Source organism: Kogia breviceps, chromosome 18 (assembly GCF_026419965.1).
Source record: "Kogia breviceps isolate mKogBre1 chromosome 18, mKogBre1 haplotype 1, whole genome shotgun sequence".
Classification (NCBI taxonomy): domain Eukaryota; kingdom Metazoa; phylum Chordata; class Mammalia; order Artiodactyla; family Physeteridae; genus Kogia; species Kogia breviceps.
The window spans coordinates 2,196,693-2,213,523 of NC_081327.1; the positions used below are offsets into that span (position 1 = coordinate 2,196,693).

Consider the following 16,831-nt stretch of genomic DNA (forward strand, 5'->3'; position numbering starts at 1 on the left):
AAGCAGGATGTCCTTTTTGGTCCAGTGTCCTCCAGACCACATGATCCCTCTGATGCCTACTCTGTGTAAAGATGCTTTCTCTGAGGCATTCACTGTGTAGTTTTCTCTCTCATCTTTGTAGAAAGGGTGGGGACACATTTCCTTTCAACGTCATCATCTGGTGGAAAGACTAACGAGTCAGACCTGGATTCCAGTTGGGCTCAATTACTTAATTACCATGAGGCATTGGATGATTTCACTGATGAATAGCTTTCATGTGTGAAGGGGGAAATTATCCTTATTTGGCAGTGCCATTCTGAAGGATAAATACTGTTACTTCTTATAAATATAAACGAGGTATCTTACGCACAGAAAGTTTATGTTGCATATTGAGATATAAAGCACGTGGGAGATTTAAGTGGAGTATAATCTATAAAAATATTGAATCACTATGTTGAACACCTGAAGCTAATATAACACTATAAATCAACTATACTTCAAAAAAATAAAGCACATAGGTGAAAGAATTATAAGTTTAGATAGGAATGACCAATGCAGTGACACCTCGTATCTACTTCTGTGGTTGGGGAGAAGGGCACAGAGAAGGAAAGGAGAGTATCTAGGCTGGTGATATTGGGAGCTGAGGGCAGGCCCAGCATTTCACGTTTTCTTTCTCCCTCTCCAGCTCTGTCTTCTCTGGACACTGCCCTTCTCCCAAAGAGAAGCCGGAAGGAGGAGGGCAGAAGGGCTGTCCTAAATTCTTAAAGCCATGTCCGAGGTAAGGAAGCTTTTCTTCTCTCTTCTCTGAAATGCCTTGTTTTTCAGATTTTATATGAACATTTTGCTTTTCTTCTGAAATTTCCCATTCTAAAATTCCATTCATTCAGTGACCTGGTCCTCATGTTCTCCAGTCTAGTAAAAGGAGGTCCCCCAAAGCCCACTGAGCTTCCTTTTTTTTTTTCTCAGCCAGAATTTTCATCTTCATTCAAGAAACAGTTTAGCACTTCCTGTGGGTTAGGTGTTCTGTTGGAAGGTCTCAAGAGGCAAAAATACACTCCTTGGTGGAATCTGAAAGTCTTCCCTGTAGGGAAGTGAAGTGATTCACTGAGGTCAAGGTGGGGTGTTCAGATGTGACCAACAGTTTAGAGCTTTTCTACAGACCTGGGTTTGAAAAGTAGACAAGGACTACTTGGGGAAGTCTTAGTTGTAGTATTGATACATGACAGGGTCGCTTACTCAAGGTGATTTTGAGGAGTGGGATTTGTTGAGTCTTGAGTATTAAAGTGTGGGTCAGCTAGGGCAGGAGTGTTTTTCAGGCATTCTGCGGGCACTGAAGAGTAGGATTCCATGGGGGTAATGAGATCCTGTTCTAGTGATATCCTGAGTTAGTAGATGGTTACAGCTAGAATATTCTAGATCATGCAGTAAAGATTAGAGGAGTTAATATGGAAAAATAAGGAATTTTTTGAAAAAGAATAATAGGAGTATTGAATCTACATTAAAAAATGGCTATATACATCTGTAATAACAAATCATAAATAGTAAATAACAAAAATAGTAAATAGTATAGAATGAGAGCCAGAAGAAATAAGTGAAAAAAATCAGCATATAATGTCCAGAAACAAATGCAAATATAAATAAGAATAGAAAATATTTATTCATTCACTGAACATATAGTTATTGAAGACTTACTGTATATTAAGTGCTGGCAATACTGTGGTGAAAAAAATACTGCCTTGTCTTCATGGAATTTAATGTTTACTAGTTTGTTTATTATTACATAATAATGTAATGATGTTATTTTAAATCAGTGGAGAAGGGCTGGAGTATTCATTTAGAAAAATATTTTCTTCTTCATACTTTGAGGTTAAATAGATTTTGTAGGTTAAACATAAAAAATAAAACCATACAAACTGCTACATCTTTTTATTTTCTTACATCTTAAGAAGATGACTCACTCAGAAGCAGAAATCAACTAGAGAAGCACTGTGATAATTGATGATAAAAGTGCTCTATGTTTGCACTGCCCAGTACAGTAGCAACTAGCCACATGTGGCTGTGGAGCACTTGTATGTACTAGTGTGAAGAACTGAATTTTTAAATGTTAATTGATTTAGATTTAAATAACCACATGTGGCTGGTAGCTAGTGTATTAGACAGCAAAGATGTAGGTTCATAAAATGATAAAGCCAGGAAGAAAATTATGGGTGATCTTGTCTAAGACACTTGTTTTACAAATGAGGAAAAAGCCAAGGAAGGAAAAGTGGTGTATACACATCACTAGTTAGTGACTGTCAGATGTAGGAAGTTGTACTATATATATTGAGGGTCAGTAACACAGATGACGGTGAGAGATTTAAAGAGGGTGGTAGAAAACAATGAAGAACTCTAGGGAGCAGTGTGCTCAGTGTGATGGAGCACATAATTTCACTCCTTTGCCCAGAAACTTTGTTCGCTTCCCATTTTACTTGGAATGAAATCCAGTTTCCTTACCTGGCCCTATATAAGGTCCTACATGATCCAGCTCCTGGCTACCCCAGACCTCATTTTCTACAAGTCTTTACTGCTCTGTGTTCCAGTCACACTGGTGAACTTGCTGTTCCTCAAATGTTCCAAGCTACTTTCTATTTCTGAACCTTTGCATTTGCTCCTCCCTCTTCTGTAATTCTCCCCTAGATGATGACATGGCTGGCTCTCCCACTTTATGTATTGATAGATTTTTATTCAAAAATCACCTCTTTGTTAAGGTTTACATTACTTTAAAAAAAATTTATTTTTATTTATTTATTTTTTGCTGTGTTGGGTCTTCATTGCTGCGTGCGGGCTTTCTCTAGTTGTGGCAAGCGGGGGCTACTCTTCTTTGTGGTGCGCGGGCTTCTCATTGTGGTGGCTTCTCTTGTTGTGGAGCATGGGCTCTAGGCGCGTGGGCTTCAGTAGTTGTAGCATGCGGGCTCAGTAGTTGTGGCGTGCGGGCTCTAGAGTGCAGGCTGAGTAGTTGTGGCACACGGGCTGAGTTGCTCCACGGCATGTGGGATCTTCCTGAACCAGGGCTCGAACCCGTGTTCCCTGCATTGGCAGGCGGATTCTTAACCACTGCGCCACCAGGGAAGCCCTACATTACTTTATCTTACACAAATGCTCCTGTCACTTTCAGTTACCTTACCTTGTTTTTTGTCATAGTATTTAACAGTACATGACACTGTATGACCATATGGGTTTGTTTTTTTTAATTGGGGTATAGTTGCTTTACAATGTTGTGTTAGTTTCTCCTATACAGCAAAGTGAATCAGCTATACGTATACATATATCCCCTCTTTTTGGGATTTCCTTCCCATTTAGGTCACCACAGAGCATTGAGTAGAGTTCCCTGAGCTATACAGCAGGTTCTCATTAGTTATCCATTTTATACATATTAGTGTATATATGTGTATGACCTTATGTTTAGTGTCTTTCTCCTCTGTTAGAATATTAACTCCACAAAGGGAGGGGCTATATTCTGTTCACCTTTGTATTCCCAACTCTTAGAACAAAATAGGTAGTAGGCATTCAGTAAATATTTGCTAAATTAATATATGAATCAACAAAGGAATGAATTTGTGAGACCAGGGCAGCAAGAGCCAGCAGGCAACCTCTTCTTTCCTGCCACTGAATTGGTAATGGAAGAAGGAGAAGGCAGAGGATATGATGTGTACAACAGACAAAGCCCATCAGCCCAAATGCTCTTTCTGGAATGCCACCCTAGACTTCCTGAATCACAGTCCCTTGTGGTGCTGTAAAGATTATATTTAAAGTATGCTTCTTATATACAGTATATAGTCTTTTTGTTTCTCCCCTGTGCTCACAGCCAGGCACTCGGCCCAGTGTGCCAACCAATCCCCAATGCCTCTCGTGATCCCTTGTGCCTCCCCCCAAAAAAGGGTGGCTGGTTTTTAAAAATCCAGTCTGATAATCTTGGTCTTTTAAAATAAGTGTTTAGTATGCTTTCATTTAATGCATTATTAATATATTTGTGTTTAAGTATACCATGCTGCAATTTCTTTTCTACTTATCCCATCTGTTCTTTCTTCCTTTATTTCTCCTTTTTTTGCCTTCTTTTGGATAAATCAGGTTTTTTCCTAGTTATCTTGTTAATTATACATTATTTTTATTATTCTTTTAGTGGCCACTCTAGGATATGTACCATTGCGTCTTATGTAATGCTCTTCTTTCTGTAATCTTCCTTCTAAATAACTGGTATTCTTGCCACTTTCTGAATAAGGTAAGTCCCCTATTATTAGTAGATATAATAATATCTTGGAACTAAACACACTATGGGGAACTTACCTTATTCAGTTTATAGTTAGTTTGGGGGCTCTTAATTTCTTCCTGTGTTTTGATGCTTCCATTTTCCTTTTATTTCCATTTCCTTCCATTTTGTTTCTGTGTGAGAAACCTTTATTAGTATTTATTTGACTACCGGTCAACACTTTACTCCCAGCCTGAATTATTTTTTCGTTAGGTCCTATTCTGACTGGGTCAAAATAGTGTAATTTAAACTGTTTTCTGATGTTAAGTAAGTTTGGGAAATCCTAGTCTCATTGGAGAGAAAATCTTTTAGGAGTATATTTTAAGAAAATAATCAGAGACCTTTGTAGCATCATAATGAGAAATTAAGATTCATATAACTGAAAATAAGCAAGGGGATAGTAAATAAGATATGGCATATTTACATCATGTAATATCCATCTAACAAGTGATCTTATAAGAAAATGAATATGTATAGATAATCATAGAGATGTCTGTATAAGGAAACATTTGAACAAATATATACTAACTAAATTTTGATTGCTTCTAGGTCGAGTGCCATGGTAGGTAGGTGCTGAGGGTTGAGGACTTCCAGTTTTTTACCTTAGAAAGGGAAAAAAATTCACTGAGGGTAGAAATACCAGACGTTTTTGTTTTTGTTCTTTCAAGCCATCACCGTATTTTATAAATTTTATTTATTATTATTTTTATTGACATAAAAATTGACATTTTTTTAATTGACATTGATTTACAATGTTGTGTTAATTACTGCTGTACAGCAGAGTGATTAGTTATATATACATTCTTTTTTGTTGTTTTTGTTTTTGTTTTTGTTTTTGTTTTTTTGTGGTACGTGGGCCTCTCACCATTGTGGCCTCTCCTGTTGCGGGGCACAGGCTCCGGACGCGCAGGCGCAGCGGCCATGGCTCACGGGCCCAGCTGCTCCGCGGCACGTGGGATCCTCCTGGACCGGGGCACGAACCCGTGTCCCCTGCATCGGCAGGCGGACTCCCAACCACTGCGCCACCAGGGAAGCCCTATACATTCTTTTTTAATCTTCTTTTCCATTATGGTTTATCATAGGATATTGAATATAGTTCTCTGTGCTATACAGTAAGACTTTGTTGTTTATCCATTCTATATATAAAAGCTTACATCTGCTAACCCCAACCTCCCACTCCATCCCTCCCCCTTGGCAACCCTCAGTCTGTTCTCTATGTCTGTGATTCTGTTTCATTTGTGTCATATTTTAGATTCCACATATAAGTGATATCATATGGTATTTGTCTTTTTCTTTCTGAGTTACTTAGTATGATCATTTCTGCTTGCATCCATGTTGCTGCAAATGGCATTATTTCATTCTTTTTTATGGCTGAGTAGTATTTCAGTGTATATATCTACCACATCTTTATCCATTCATCTGTCGATGGACATTTAGGTTGTTTCCATGTCTTGGCTATTGTGAATACTGCTGCTGTGAACATAGGGGTGCATGTATCTTCTTGAATAATAGTTTTGTCCAGATATATGCTCAGTAGTGGGACTGCTGGATCATATGGTAATTCTATTTTTAGTTTTCTGAGGAACCTCCATACTGTTCTCCATAGTGACTGCACCAACTTACATTCCCACCAACAGTGTAGGAGGGTTCCCTTTTTTCCACACCCTCTCCAGCATTTGTTTTGTAGACATTTTAATGAAGGCCATTCTGACTGATGTGAGGTGGTACCTCATTGTAGTTTTGATTTGCATTTCTCTAATAATTAGCGGTGTTAAGCATCTTTTCATGTGCCTATTAGCCATGTGTATTTCTTCTTTGGAGAAATGTCTAGGTCTTCTGCCCATTTTTCTGTTGGGTTGTTTCTTTGTATTGTATGAGCTGTTTGTATAATTTGGAAATCAAGCCCTTGTTGGTCACATCATTTGCAAATGTTTTCTCCCATTCTGTAGGTTGTCTTTCCGTTTAGTTTATGGTTTCCTTTGCTGTGTAAAAGCACGTAGGTTTGATTAGATCCCATTTGTTTATTTTTGTTTTTATTTCTATTGCCATGGGACACTGACCTAAGAAAACATTGGTACAATTTACATCAGAGATTGTTTTGCCTGTGTTCTAAGAGTTTTATGGTGTCATGTCTTATGTTTAAGTCTTTAAACCATTTTGAGTTTATTTTTGTGTGTGATGGGGGGGTGTGTTCTAACTTCATTGATTTACATGCAGCTGTCCAGATTTCCCAACACCACTTCTTGAAGAGAATGTCTTTTTCCCATTGTATATTCTTGCCTCCTCTGACAAAGATTAATTGACCATAGGTGTGTGGGTTTATTTCTGGGCTCTCTTCCATTCCATTCATCCATATGTCTGTTTTAGTGCCAGTACCACAGTTTTCATTACTCTAGCTTTCTAATATTGTCTGAACTCTGGGAGGGTTATGCCTTCTACTTTGTTCTTTTTCTTCAGGATTGCTTTGGCAATTCTGGGTCTTTTATGATTCCACATGAATTTTAGGGTTATTTTTTCTAGTTCTGTGGAAAATGTCATGGGTAATTTGATAGGGATCACATTAAATCTGTAGATTGCTTTGGGTAGTATGACCATTTTAACAACATTAATTCTTCCAATCCAAAAGCATGGAATATCTTTCCATTTCTTTGAATCATCTCAGTTTCCTTTATCAGTGTTTTATAGTTCTCAGCGTATAAATCTTTCATCTGCTTGGTGAGGTTTATTCCAAAGTAATTTATGTTTTGGGTTGCAATTTTAAAAGATTTTTTTTACATTGCCTTTTTCATATTTCATTGTTGGTGTAAAATAAACGCAACCGATTTCTGTACGTTGTATCCCGCTACCTTGCCGAATTCGTTTATCTGTTCTAGTAGTTTATGTGTGGACTGTTTAGGGTTTTCTATATGTAATATCATATCATCTGCATATAATGACAATTTTACCTCTTCCCTACCAATCTGGATATCTTTTTTCTTTTAATTTTATTAATTTTTACTTTTGGCTGCACTGGGTCTTCGTTGTTGCGTGCAGGCTTTCTCTAGTTGCGGCGAGTGGGGGCTTCGTTGTGGTGCGCGGGCTTCCCATTGTGGGGGCTTCTCTTGTTGTGGAACACAGGCTTCAGTGTTTGTAGCATGCAGGCTCAGTAGTCATGGCTGGAGGGCTCGAGTGCAAGCTCAGTAGTTGTGGTGCACAGGCTTAACTGCTCTGCAGCATGTGGGATCTTCCCAGACCAGGGCTTGAACCCATGTCCCCTGCATTGGCAGGCGGATTCTTAACCACTGTGCCACCAGGGGAGCCCTAATCTGGGTATCTTTCATCTCTTTTCCTTATCTGATTGCTGCAGCTAGGACTTCCAATACTGTGTTGAATAGAAGAGGTGAGAGTGAGCATCCTTATCTTGTTCCAGATTTTAGCAGGAATGCTTTCAGCTTTTCACTGTTGAGTATTGTATTGGTTGTGGATTTGTCATAGCTTTTATTATCTTGAGGTATGTTCCCTCTATACCCATTTTGGTAAGAGTTTTTATCATGAATGGATGTTGAATTTGTCAAATGCCTTTTCTGCATCTATTCAGAAGATCATGTGGGTTTTGGCTTTTCTTTTATAATTGTTCATAGTATTCCCTTATGGTTTTTTATATTTCTGTGGTGTCAGTTTTTATGTTTCCTTTTTCATTTCTTATTTTGTTTAATGAAATAAGTTCTCTCTTCCTCCTTGAAAAGCTTGGCAAGAGGTTTGTCAATGTTGTTTATCCTCTCAGAGAACCAGCTCTTAGTTTTATTGATATTTTTCTATTTTTTTAAATGTCTTTTATTTATTTTCTGATCTTTATTATTTCATTCCTTCTGCTGACTTTAGGTTTTGTTTGTTCTTCTTTTTCTAATTCTTTGTGGTAGGTTAGGTTGTTTGAGATTTTTGTTTTTTGAGGAAAGCCTGTATTGGTATGAACTTCTAAGAACTGCTTTTGTTGCATTCCGTAGATTTTGTATGGTTGTGTTTTCACTGTCATTTGTCTCAAGGTATTTTTAAATCTCTTTGATTTCCTCATTGACCCATTGGATTTTTAGTACCATGTTGTTTAGTCTCCATGTAATCTTTTTTTCCTCATTTTTCTGTGGTTAATTTCTGGTTTCATGCCATTGTGGTCAGAAAAGATGCTTGAGATAATTTCTATACTCTTAAATTTGTTGAGGCTTGTTTTATGCCCTAGTATGTGGTCAGTTCTAGAGAATGTTCCATGTGCACTTGAAAAGAATGTGTATTCTGGTTTTTTTGGATGTAATGTACTGAAAATATCAATTAAGTCTAACTGTTCTGTTGTATCATTTAGTATCTCTGTTGTCTTATTGATTCTCTGTCTGGAAGATCTGTCCATTGATGTGAGCGCGGTGTTAAAATCTATTGTTATTGTCGTCTTGTCAATTTCTGCCCTTATTTATTTTTTATAAATTTATTTATTATTAGCTGCTTTGTGTCTTCGTTGCTGCACATGGGCTTTCTCTAGTTGCAGTGAGTAGGAACAGGAGCTACTCTTTGTTGTGGAGCATGGGCTGTAGGCACGCAGGCTTCAGTAGTTGTGGTGCATGGGCTCAGTAGTCATGGCTCTCAGGTTCTAGAGTGCATGCTCAGTAGTTGAGGTGCATGGGCTTAGTTGCTCCATGGTATGTGGGATCTTCCTGGACTAGGGCTCAAACCCATGTCCCCTGCATTGGCAGGTGGATTCTTAACCACTGCACCATCAGGGAAGTCCCTCTCCCTGTATTTCTGTTAGTATTTGTTTTACGTACATGGGTGTTCCTATATTAGGTGCATATATGTTGACGTAAAATCCTCTTGTATTGATCCTTTTTTCCATTATGTAGTATCCTTCTTTATCTTTCTTTATGGCTTTTGTCTTAAAGTCTCTTTTGTCTGATATGAGTATTGCAACCTCACTTTCTTGTCATTTCCTTTTGCATGAAATATCTTTTTCCATCCCCTCACTTTCAATCTCTATGTGTCCTCTGCCCTAAAGTGGGTCTCTTGTAGGCAGCATATTGTAGGCTCTTGTTTTTTTTTTCCAATCTGCCACTCTGTGTCTTTTGATTGGAGGATTTAGTCCACTGACAATTAAGGCAATTACTGACAGATACATATTTATTGCCATTTTAAACTTTGTTTTCCTGTTGATTTTATATTTTTTCTTTGTCCCTTATTTTTCCTTTTGTGGTTTCAAGATTTTCTTTGGTATTATACTTATGTTCTCTTCTTTTTGGTTTTTGTGAATCTACTGTATGTTTTTGATTTATGGTTACCCTATTTTTCAAGAATGTTAACCCCTTCCTATATCTACTTGCCTTAGACTGGTAGTTATATAGGCTGAAACACATTCATTCTAGGAAAGAAAAAGAATCTACACTTTTTTACTCTTCTCCCCCACATTTTATGATTTTGATGTCCTGTTTTACATTACATTTTTTTTTAAACATCTTTATTGGAGTAAAACTGTTTTACAATAGTGTGTTAGTTTTTCCTTTACAACAAAGTGAATCAGTTATACATATACATATGTTCCCATTATCTCTTCCCTCTTGCATCACCCTCTCTCCCACCCTCCCTATCCCACCCCTCTAGGTGGTCACAAAGCACAGAGGTGATCTCCCTGTGCTATGTGGCAGCTTCCCACTAGCTATCTAATTTACATTTGGTAGTGTATATACGTCCCTGCCACTCTCCCACTTCATCACAGCCCACCCTTCCCCCTCCCCATATCCTCAAGTCCATGCTCTAGTAAGTCTGTGTTTTATTCCTGTCCTATCACTAATCTCTTCATGACATTTTTTTCCCTTAGAGTCCATATATATGTGTTAGCATACGGTATTTGTTTTTCTCCTTCTGACTTACTTCACTCTGTATGACAGACTCCAGGTCCATCCACCTCATTATAAATAACTCAGTTTCATTTCTTTTTATGGCTGAGTAATATTCCATCGTATATATGTGCAACATCTTCTTTATCCATTCATCTGTTGATGGACACTTAGGTTGCTTCCATGTCCTGGCTATTGTAAATAGAGCTGCAATGAACATTTTGGTACATGAGTCTTTTTGAATTATGGTTTTCTCAGGGTATATGCCCAGTAGTGGGATTGCTGGGTCGTATGGTAGTTCTATTTGTAGTTTTTTAAGGAACCTCCATACTGTTCTCCATAGTGGCTGTATCAACTTACATTCCCACCAGCAGTGCAAGAGGGTTCCCTTTTCTCCACACCCTCTCCAGCATTTATTGTTTCTAGAGTTTTTGATGATGGCCAATCTGACCGGTGTGAGATGATATCTCATTGTAGTTTTGATTTGCATTTCTCTAATGGTTAATGATGTTGAGCATTCTTTCATGTGTTTGTTAGCAATCTGTATATCTTCTTTGGAGAAATGTCTATTTAGTTCTTCTGCCCATTTTTGGATTGGGTTGTTTGTTTTTTTGTTATTGAGCTGCATGAGTTGCTTATAAATTTTGGATATTACTCCTGTGTCAGTTGCTTCATTTGCAAATATTTTCTCCCATTCTGAGGGTTGTCTTTTGGTCTTGTTTATAGTATCTTTTGCTGTGCAAAAGCTTTTATTAGGTCCCATTTGTTTATTTTTGTTTTGATTTCCATTTCTCTAGGAGATGGGTCAAAAAGGATCTTGCTGTGATTTATGTCGTAGAGTGTTCTGCCTATGTTTTCCTCTGAGAGTTTGATAGTGTCTGGCCTTACATTTAGGTCTTTAACCCATTTTGAGTTTATTTTTGTGTGTCGTGTTAGGGATTGTTCTAATTTCATACTTTTACATGTAGCTGTCCAGTTTTCCCAGCACCACTTATTGAAGAGGCTGTCTTTTCTCCACTGTATATCCTTCCCTCCTTTATCAAAGATAAGGTGACCATATGTGTGTGGGTTTATCTCTGGGCTTTCTATCCTGTTCCATTGATCTATATTTCTGTTTTTGTGCCAGTACTATACTGTCTTGATTACTGTGGCCTTGTAGTAGAGTCTGAAGTCAGGGAGCCTGATTCCTCCAGCTCCATTTTTCGTTCTCAAGATTGCTTTGGCTATTCGGGGTCTTTTGTGTTTCCATACAAATTGTGAAATTCTTTTTTCTAGTTCTGTAAAAAATGCCAGTGGTAATTTGATAGGGATAGCATTGAATCTGTAGATTGCTTTGGGTAGTAGAGTCATTTTCACAATGTTGATTCTTCCAATCCAAGAACATGGTATATTTCTCCACCTATTTGTATCATCTTTAATTTCTTTCATCAGTGTCTTATAGTTTTCTGCATACAAGTCTTTTGTCTCCTTAGGTAGGTTTATTCCTAGATATTTTATTCTTTTTGTTGCAGTGGTAAATGGGAGTGTTTTCTTAATTTCACTCTCAGATTTTTCATCATTAGTGTATAAGAATGCCAGAGATTTCTGTGCATTAACTTTGTGTCCTGCTACTTTACCAAATTCATTGATTAGCTCTAGTAGTTTTCTGGTAGCATCCTTAGGATTCTCTATGTATAGTATCATGTCATCTGCAAACAGTGACAGCTTTACTTCTTCTTTTCCTATTTGGATTCCTTTTATTTCTTTATTTTCTCTAATTGCTGTGGCTAGAACTTCCAAAACTAGGTTGAATAAGAGTGGTGAGAGTGGGCAACCTTGTCTTGTTCCTGATCTTAGTGGAAATGGTTTCAGTTTTTCACCATTGAGAACAATGCTGGCTGTGGGTTTGTCATATATTGCCTTTATTATATTGAGGAAAGTTCCCTCTATGCCTACTTTCTGCAGGGTTTTTATCATAAATGGGTGTTGAATTTTGTCAAAAGCTTTCTCTGCATCTATTGAGATGATCATATGGTTTTTCTCCTTCAGTTTGTTGATATGGTGTATCACATTGATTGATTTGCGTATATTGAAGAATCCTTGCATTCCTGGAATAAACCCCACTTGATCATGGTGTATGATCCTTTTAATGTGCTGTTGGATTCTGTTTGCTAATATTTTGTTGAGGATTTTTGCATCTATGTTCATCAGTGATATTGGCCTGTAGTTTTCTTTCTTTGTGACGTCTTTGTCTGGTTTTGGTATCAGGGTGATGGTGGCCTCGTAGAATGAGTTTGGGAGTGTTCCTCCCTCTGCTATCTTTTGGAAGAGTTTGAGAAGGATAGGTGTTAGCTCTTCTCTAAATGTTTGATAGAATTCGCCTGTGAAGCCATCTGGTCCTGGGCTTTTGTTTGTTGGAAGATTTTTAATCACAGTTTCAATTTCAGTGCTTGTGATTGGTCTGTTCATGTTTTCTATTTCTTCCTGGTTCAGTCTTGGCAGGTTGTGCATTTCTAAGAATTTGTCCATTTCTTCCAGGTTGTCCATTTTATTGCCATAGAGTTGCTTGTAGTAATCTCTAATAATCTTTTGTATTTCTGCAGAGTCAGTTGTTACATCTCCTTTTTCATTTCTAATTCTATTGATTTGAGTCTTCTCCCCTTTTTTCTTGATGAGTCTGGCTAATGGTTTATCAATTTTATTTATCTTCTCAAAGAACCAGCTTTTACTTGTATTGATCTTTGCTATTGTTTCCTTCATTTCTTTTTCATTAATTTCTGATCTGATCTTTATGATTTCTTTCCTTCTGCTAAATTTGGGGTTTTTTTGTTCTTCCTTCTCTAATTGCTTTAGGTGCAAAGTTAAGTTGTTTATTCGAGATGCTTCCTGTTTCTTAAGGTATGATTGTATTGCTATAAACTTCCCTCTTAGAACTGCTTTTGCTGTATCCCATAGGTTTTGGGTCGTCGTGTCTCCATTGTCATTTGTTTCTAAGTACTTTTTGATTTCCTCTTTGATTTCTTCAGTGATCACTTCGTTATTAAGTAGTGTATTGTTTAGCCTCCATGTGTTTGTATTTTTTACAGATCTTTTCCTGTAATTGATATCTAGTCTCATAGCGTTGTGGTCAGAAAAGATACTTGATACGATTTCAATTTTCTTAAATTTGCCAAGGCTAGATTTGTGACCCAAGATATGATCGATCCTGGAGAATGTTCCATGAGCACTTGAGAAAAATGTGTATTCTGTTGTTTTTGGATGGAATGTCCTATAAATATCAAGTAAATCCATCTTGTATAATATTTCATTTAAAGCTTGTGTTTCCTTATTTATTTTCATTTTGGATGATCTGTCCATTGGTGACAGTGGGGTGTTAAAGTCCCCTACTATGATTGTGTTACTGTCGATTTCCCCTTTTATGGCTGTTAGTATTTGCCTTATGTATTGAGGTGCGCCTATGTTGGGTGCATAAATATTTACAATTGTTATATCTTCTTCATGGATCGATCCCTTGATCATTATGTAGTGTCCTTCTTTGTCTCTTGTAATAGACTTTATTTTAAAGTCTATTTTGTCTGATATGAGAATGGCTACTCCAGCTTTCTTCTGATTTCCATTTGCATGGAATATCTTTTTCCATCCCCTTACTTTCAGTCTGTATGTGTCCCTAGGTTTGAAGTGGGTCTCTTGTAGACAGCATATATATGGGTCTTGTTTTTGTATCCATTCAGCCAGTCTGTGTCTTTTGGTGGGAGCATTTAATCCATTTACATTTAAGGTAATTATCGATATGTATGTTCCTATTACCATTTACTTAATTGTTTCGGGTTGTTCTTGTAGGTCTTTTCCTTCTCTTGTGTTTCTTGCCTAGAGAAGTTCCTTTAGGATTTGTTGTAGAGCTGGTTTGGTGGTGCTGAACTCTCTCAGCTTTTGCTTGTCTGTAAAGGTTTTAATTTCTCCATCAAATCTGAATGAGATCCTTGCTGGGTAGAGTAATCTTGGTTGTAGGTTTTTTTTCCTTCATCACTTTAAATATGTCCTGCCACTCCCTTCTGGCTTGTAGAGTTTCTGCTTACATTACATTTTGTTCATCCTTTTGCTGTTCATTTTGGTTACCATCATTTTCACACAAATTTTTGGATTTTTTTCTTTAGTCTGTGTCCTGGCTTTAAATTTAAGTAATTTACTTTCCAATTGTGATTTTAAAAAATTTCCTATAGATTCTTACTTCTCTTCTATTTAGAGAAGACCTTTCAATATTTCCTTTAGGATAGATTTAGTATTTTAGTTTTTGCGTGTCTGAGAAATTCCTTATCTCTCTTTCTATTCTAAATAATAATCTTGCTAGGTAGAGTATCCTAGGTTGCATATTTTTCCCTTTCAGGACTTTGAATATATCTTGCCACTCCCTTCTGGTGTGCAGCATTTCTGTAGAGAAATCACGTGATAGATAGCCTTATGGGGGTTTCCTTGTAATGAACTCTTTGTTTTTCTCTTGCTGCCTTTAGAATTCTGTCTTTAAATTTTGCTGTTTTTATTGTAATATGTCTTGGTGTAGGTCTGTTTCGGTTTATCTTGTTTGGAACCCTCTGTGCTTCCTGTACCTGGATATGTGTTTCCTTCTTTACATTTGGGGGTTTTTCAGACATATTTTTTTCAAATACATTTTTGATCCCCTTTTCTCTTTCTTCCCCTTCTGGAACCCCCATTTTGTGTAGATTGGCATGGTTTATATTATCTCGTAGGTCTTTTATACTGCTTTCATTTTTTTTTTCATTTGGCTTTCTGTCTGCTGTCCTTATTGGGTGATTTCCATTATTCTATGTTCCAGGTCACTTATTCATTCTTCTGCATCATTCATTCTGCTATTCATTGCCCTTAGCTTTCATCTCCGCAGATGAGTTTTCTAATTTTTCGTGGTTCCTCTTTATAGTTTCTAGTTCCCTTTTATAGTACTCTGCATTTCTGTCGATAGCTTTTCTTACTCCTCCAGTATTTTCATTATCTCCTTTTTGAAATCAGTGTCTATTAGAATGAAGAGGTCTGTTTAACTGTTTGTTCTTTCAGGGGAATGCTCTTGGTCTTTTAACTGGGAGTGGTTCCTCTGCTATTTACCAACCATTGTGGAAGGATTTCAATATTTGACAAGTCAGTTCAGCTGTTTAGGGCATCTACATATCAGCTCAGCTTAAGAGTAGATTTTGCTCTGTGACATGCCAAACCTGTGATGCATATACCAAATCAGACAGCAAGCCTTGATAAGTCTGAAGCAGATTTACCACATTAGGAAGAATGCCCATTTTCAATTTCTAGGGAGCAGACTAGGTCATCTTCCATGCTATAAAGATCCTTAATGTAACATACAGTGGTACTTAACAGCTATGTTTTAACATTTAAAAAACTCTTGCTCATCAGATGTGCACAATTGGGTATGTTCCTCTAGTGAGAGTTGTATGTATTTTTTGACGCACTTCATTATCACATTTGAAGTGTTCACTCTTTAACTTAATTAGTGGTGCTTAAAATTACTATTATTTTGTCTTTTAGGTAGCATGATAGGTTACCAGCTGTCTGTGAAACTTAGTGATGGTGTCAGAGCTGTTATGTAATCTTTTGTTGTCCCTGATTGTTCTCCGTAATGGCATGTATTGTTTAAGTTATATTTTTGCAAAATCACCATAAAACTTTACTGTTTTTATTATGTTTGTATTTAATTTTAGAAAACCAGTTATAAGCATCAAATATATTTTAATATATACCTTATTGATATAGCTGGAACATTGACCATTCCATTGTAGAATTTGGGAAAATGCTGGTTTAGACCATGTACGTCCTGTAAGGCATAACTCATGTTTCTGCCTCCTCTTTGAAGCCTTTCTCACTGCCCCAGTCTATCCTTATTTTCCATATTGAGAAATGCTCTAGCATTTAGTATGAATAACATTTTACACTTGATTGTTTACAGTGTTCTGTTATTACCAGTTTTCGTGTGTGTCTTTTCTCCATCAGTAGAGACTCTGAAATGAAACTGTATACTTTCCATGACAGAATATCAACACTAAGCACAGAGAAGTTGTCTAGCAATTACTTGACATGTGTTGCTCAGAACTCAAGATACTGACAGAAAATTTCACTACCTGTAGTGTTTCTCTCCAGAAGTATAGACAATTTAACTTTTTTTTTTTAAATTTTTTTTTTAACATCTTTATTTGAGTATAACTGTTTTACAATAGTGTGTTAGTTTCTCTTTTACAACAAAGTGAATCAATTATATATATACATATGTTCCCATAACTCTTCCCTCTTTTGTCACCCTCCCTCCCACCCTCCCTATCCCACCCCTCTAGGTGGTCACTAAGTACAGAGGTGAACTCCCTGTGCTATGCTATAGCTTCCCACTAGCTATCTAATTTACATTTGGTAGTGTGTATATGTCCCTGCCACTCTCTCACATCGTCACAGCTTACCCTTCCCCCTCCCCATATCCTCAAGTCCATGCTCTAGTAGGTCTGTGTTTTATTCCCATCCTACCACTAATCTCTTCATGACATTTTTTTTTTTTTTAGATTCCATATATATGTGTTAGCATACGGTATTTGTTTTTATCCTTCTGACTTACTTCACTCTGTATGACAGATTCCAGGTCTATCCACCTCATTACAAATAACTCAGTTTCATTTCTTTTTATGGCTGAGTAATATTCCATCGTATATATGTGCCACATCTTCCTTATCCA

The 16,831-nt window shown here is 37.1% G+C and overlaps 2 protein-coding genes across 6 annotated transcripts in view; both read left to right on the top strand.

Moving 5' to 3' along the window:
- Positions 1-16,831, top strand: part of LOC131744802 (endothelial zinc finger protein induced by tumor necrosis factor alpha-like) — a 181,363-nt gene that overhangs the window by 108,561 nt on the left and 55,971 nt on the right. For all 3 annotated transcript variants that reach the window (XM_067020049.1, XM_067020044.1, XM_067020048.1), the window contains exon 7: positions 665-757. The gene's annotated coding sequence lies outside the window, so the exon portion shown is untranslated. The remainder of the gene's footprint in view (positions 1-664; positions 758-16,831) is intronic.
- Positions 668-16,831, top strand: part of ZNF583 (zinc finger protein 583) — a 31,002-nt gene continuing 14,838 nt past the window's right edge. For 2 of the 3 annotated variants that reach the window (XM_067020053.1, XM_059044696.2), the window contains exon 1: positions 668-757. In XM_067020053.1, coding sequence (XP_066876154.1) covers positions 749-757 — 9 coding nt within the window. In that variant the 5' untranslated portion in view covers positions 668-748. The remainder of the gene's footprint in view (positions 758-16,831) is intronic. The other variant, XM_067020054.1, reaches the window with a different exon arrangement.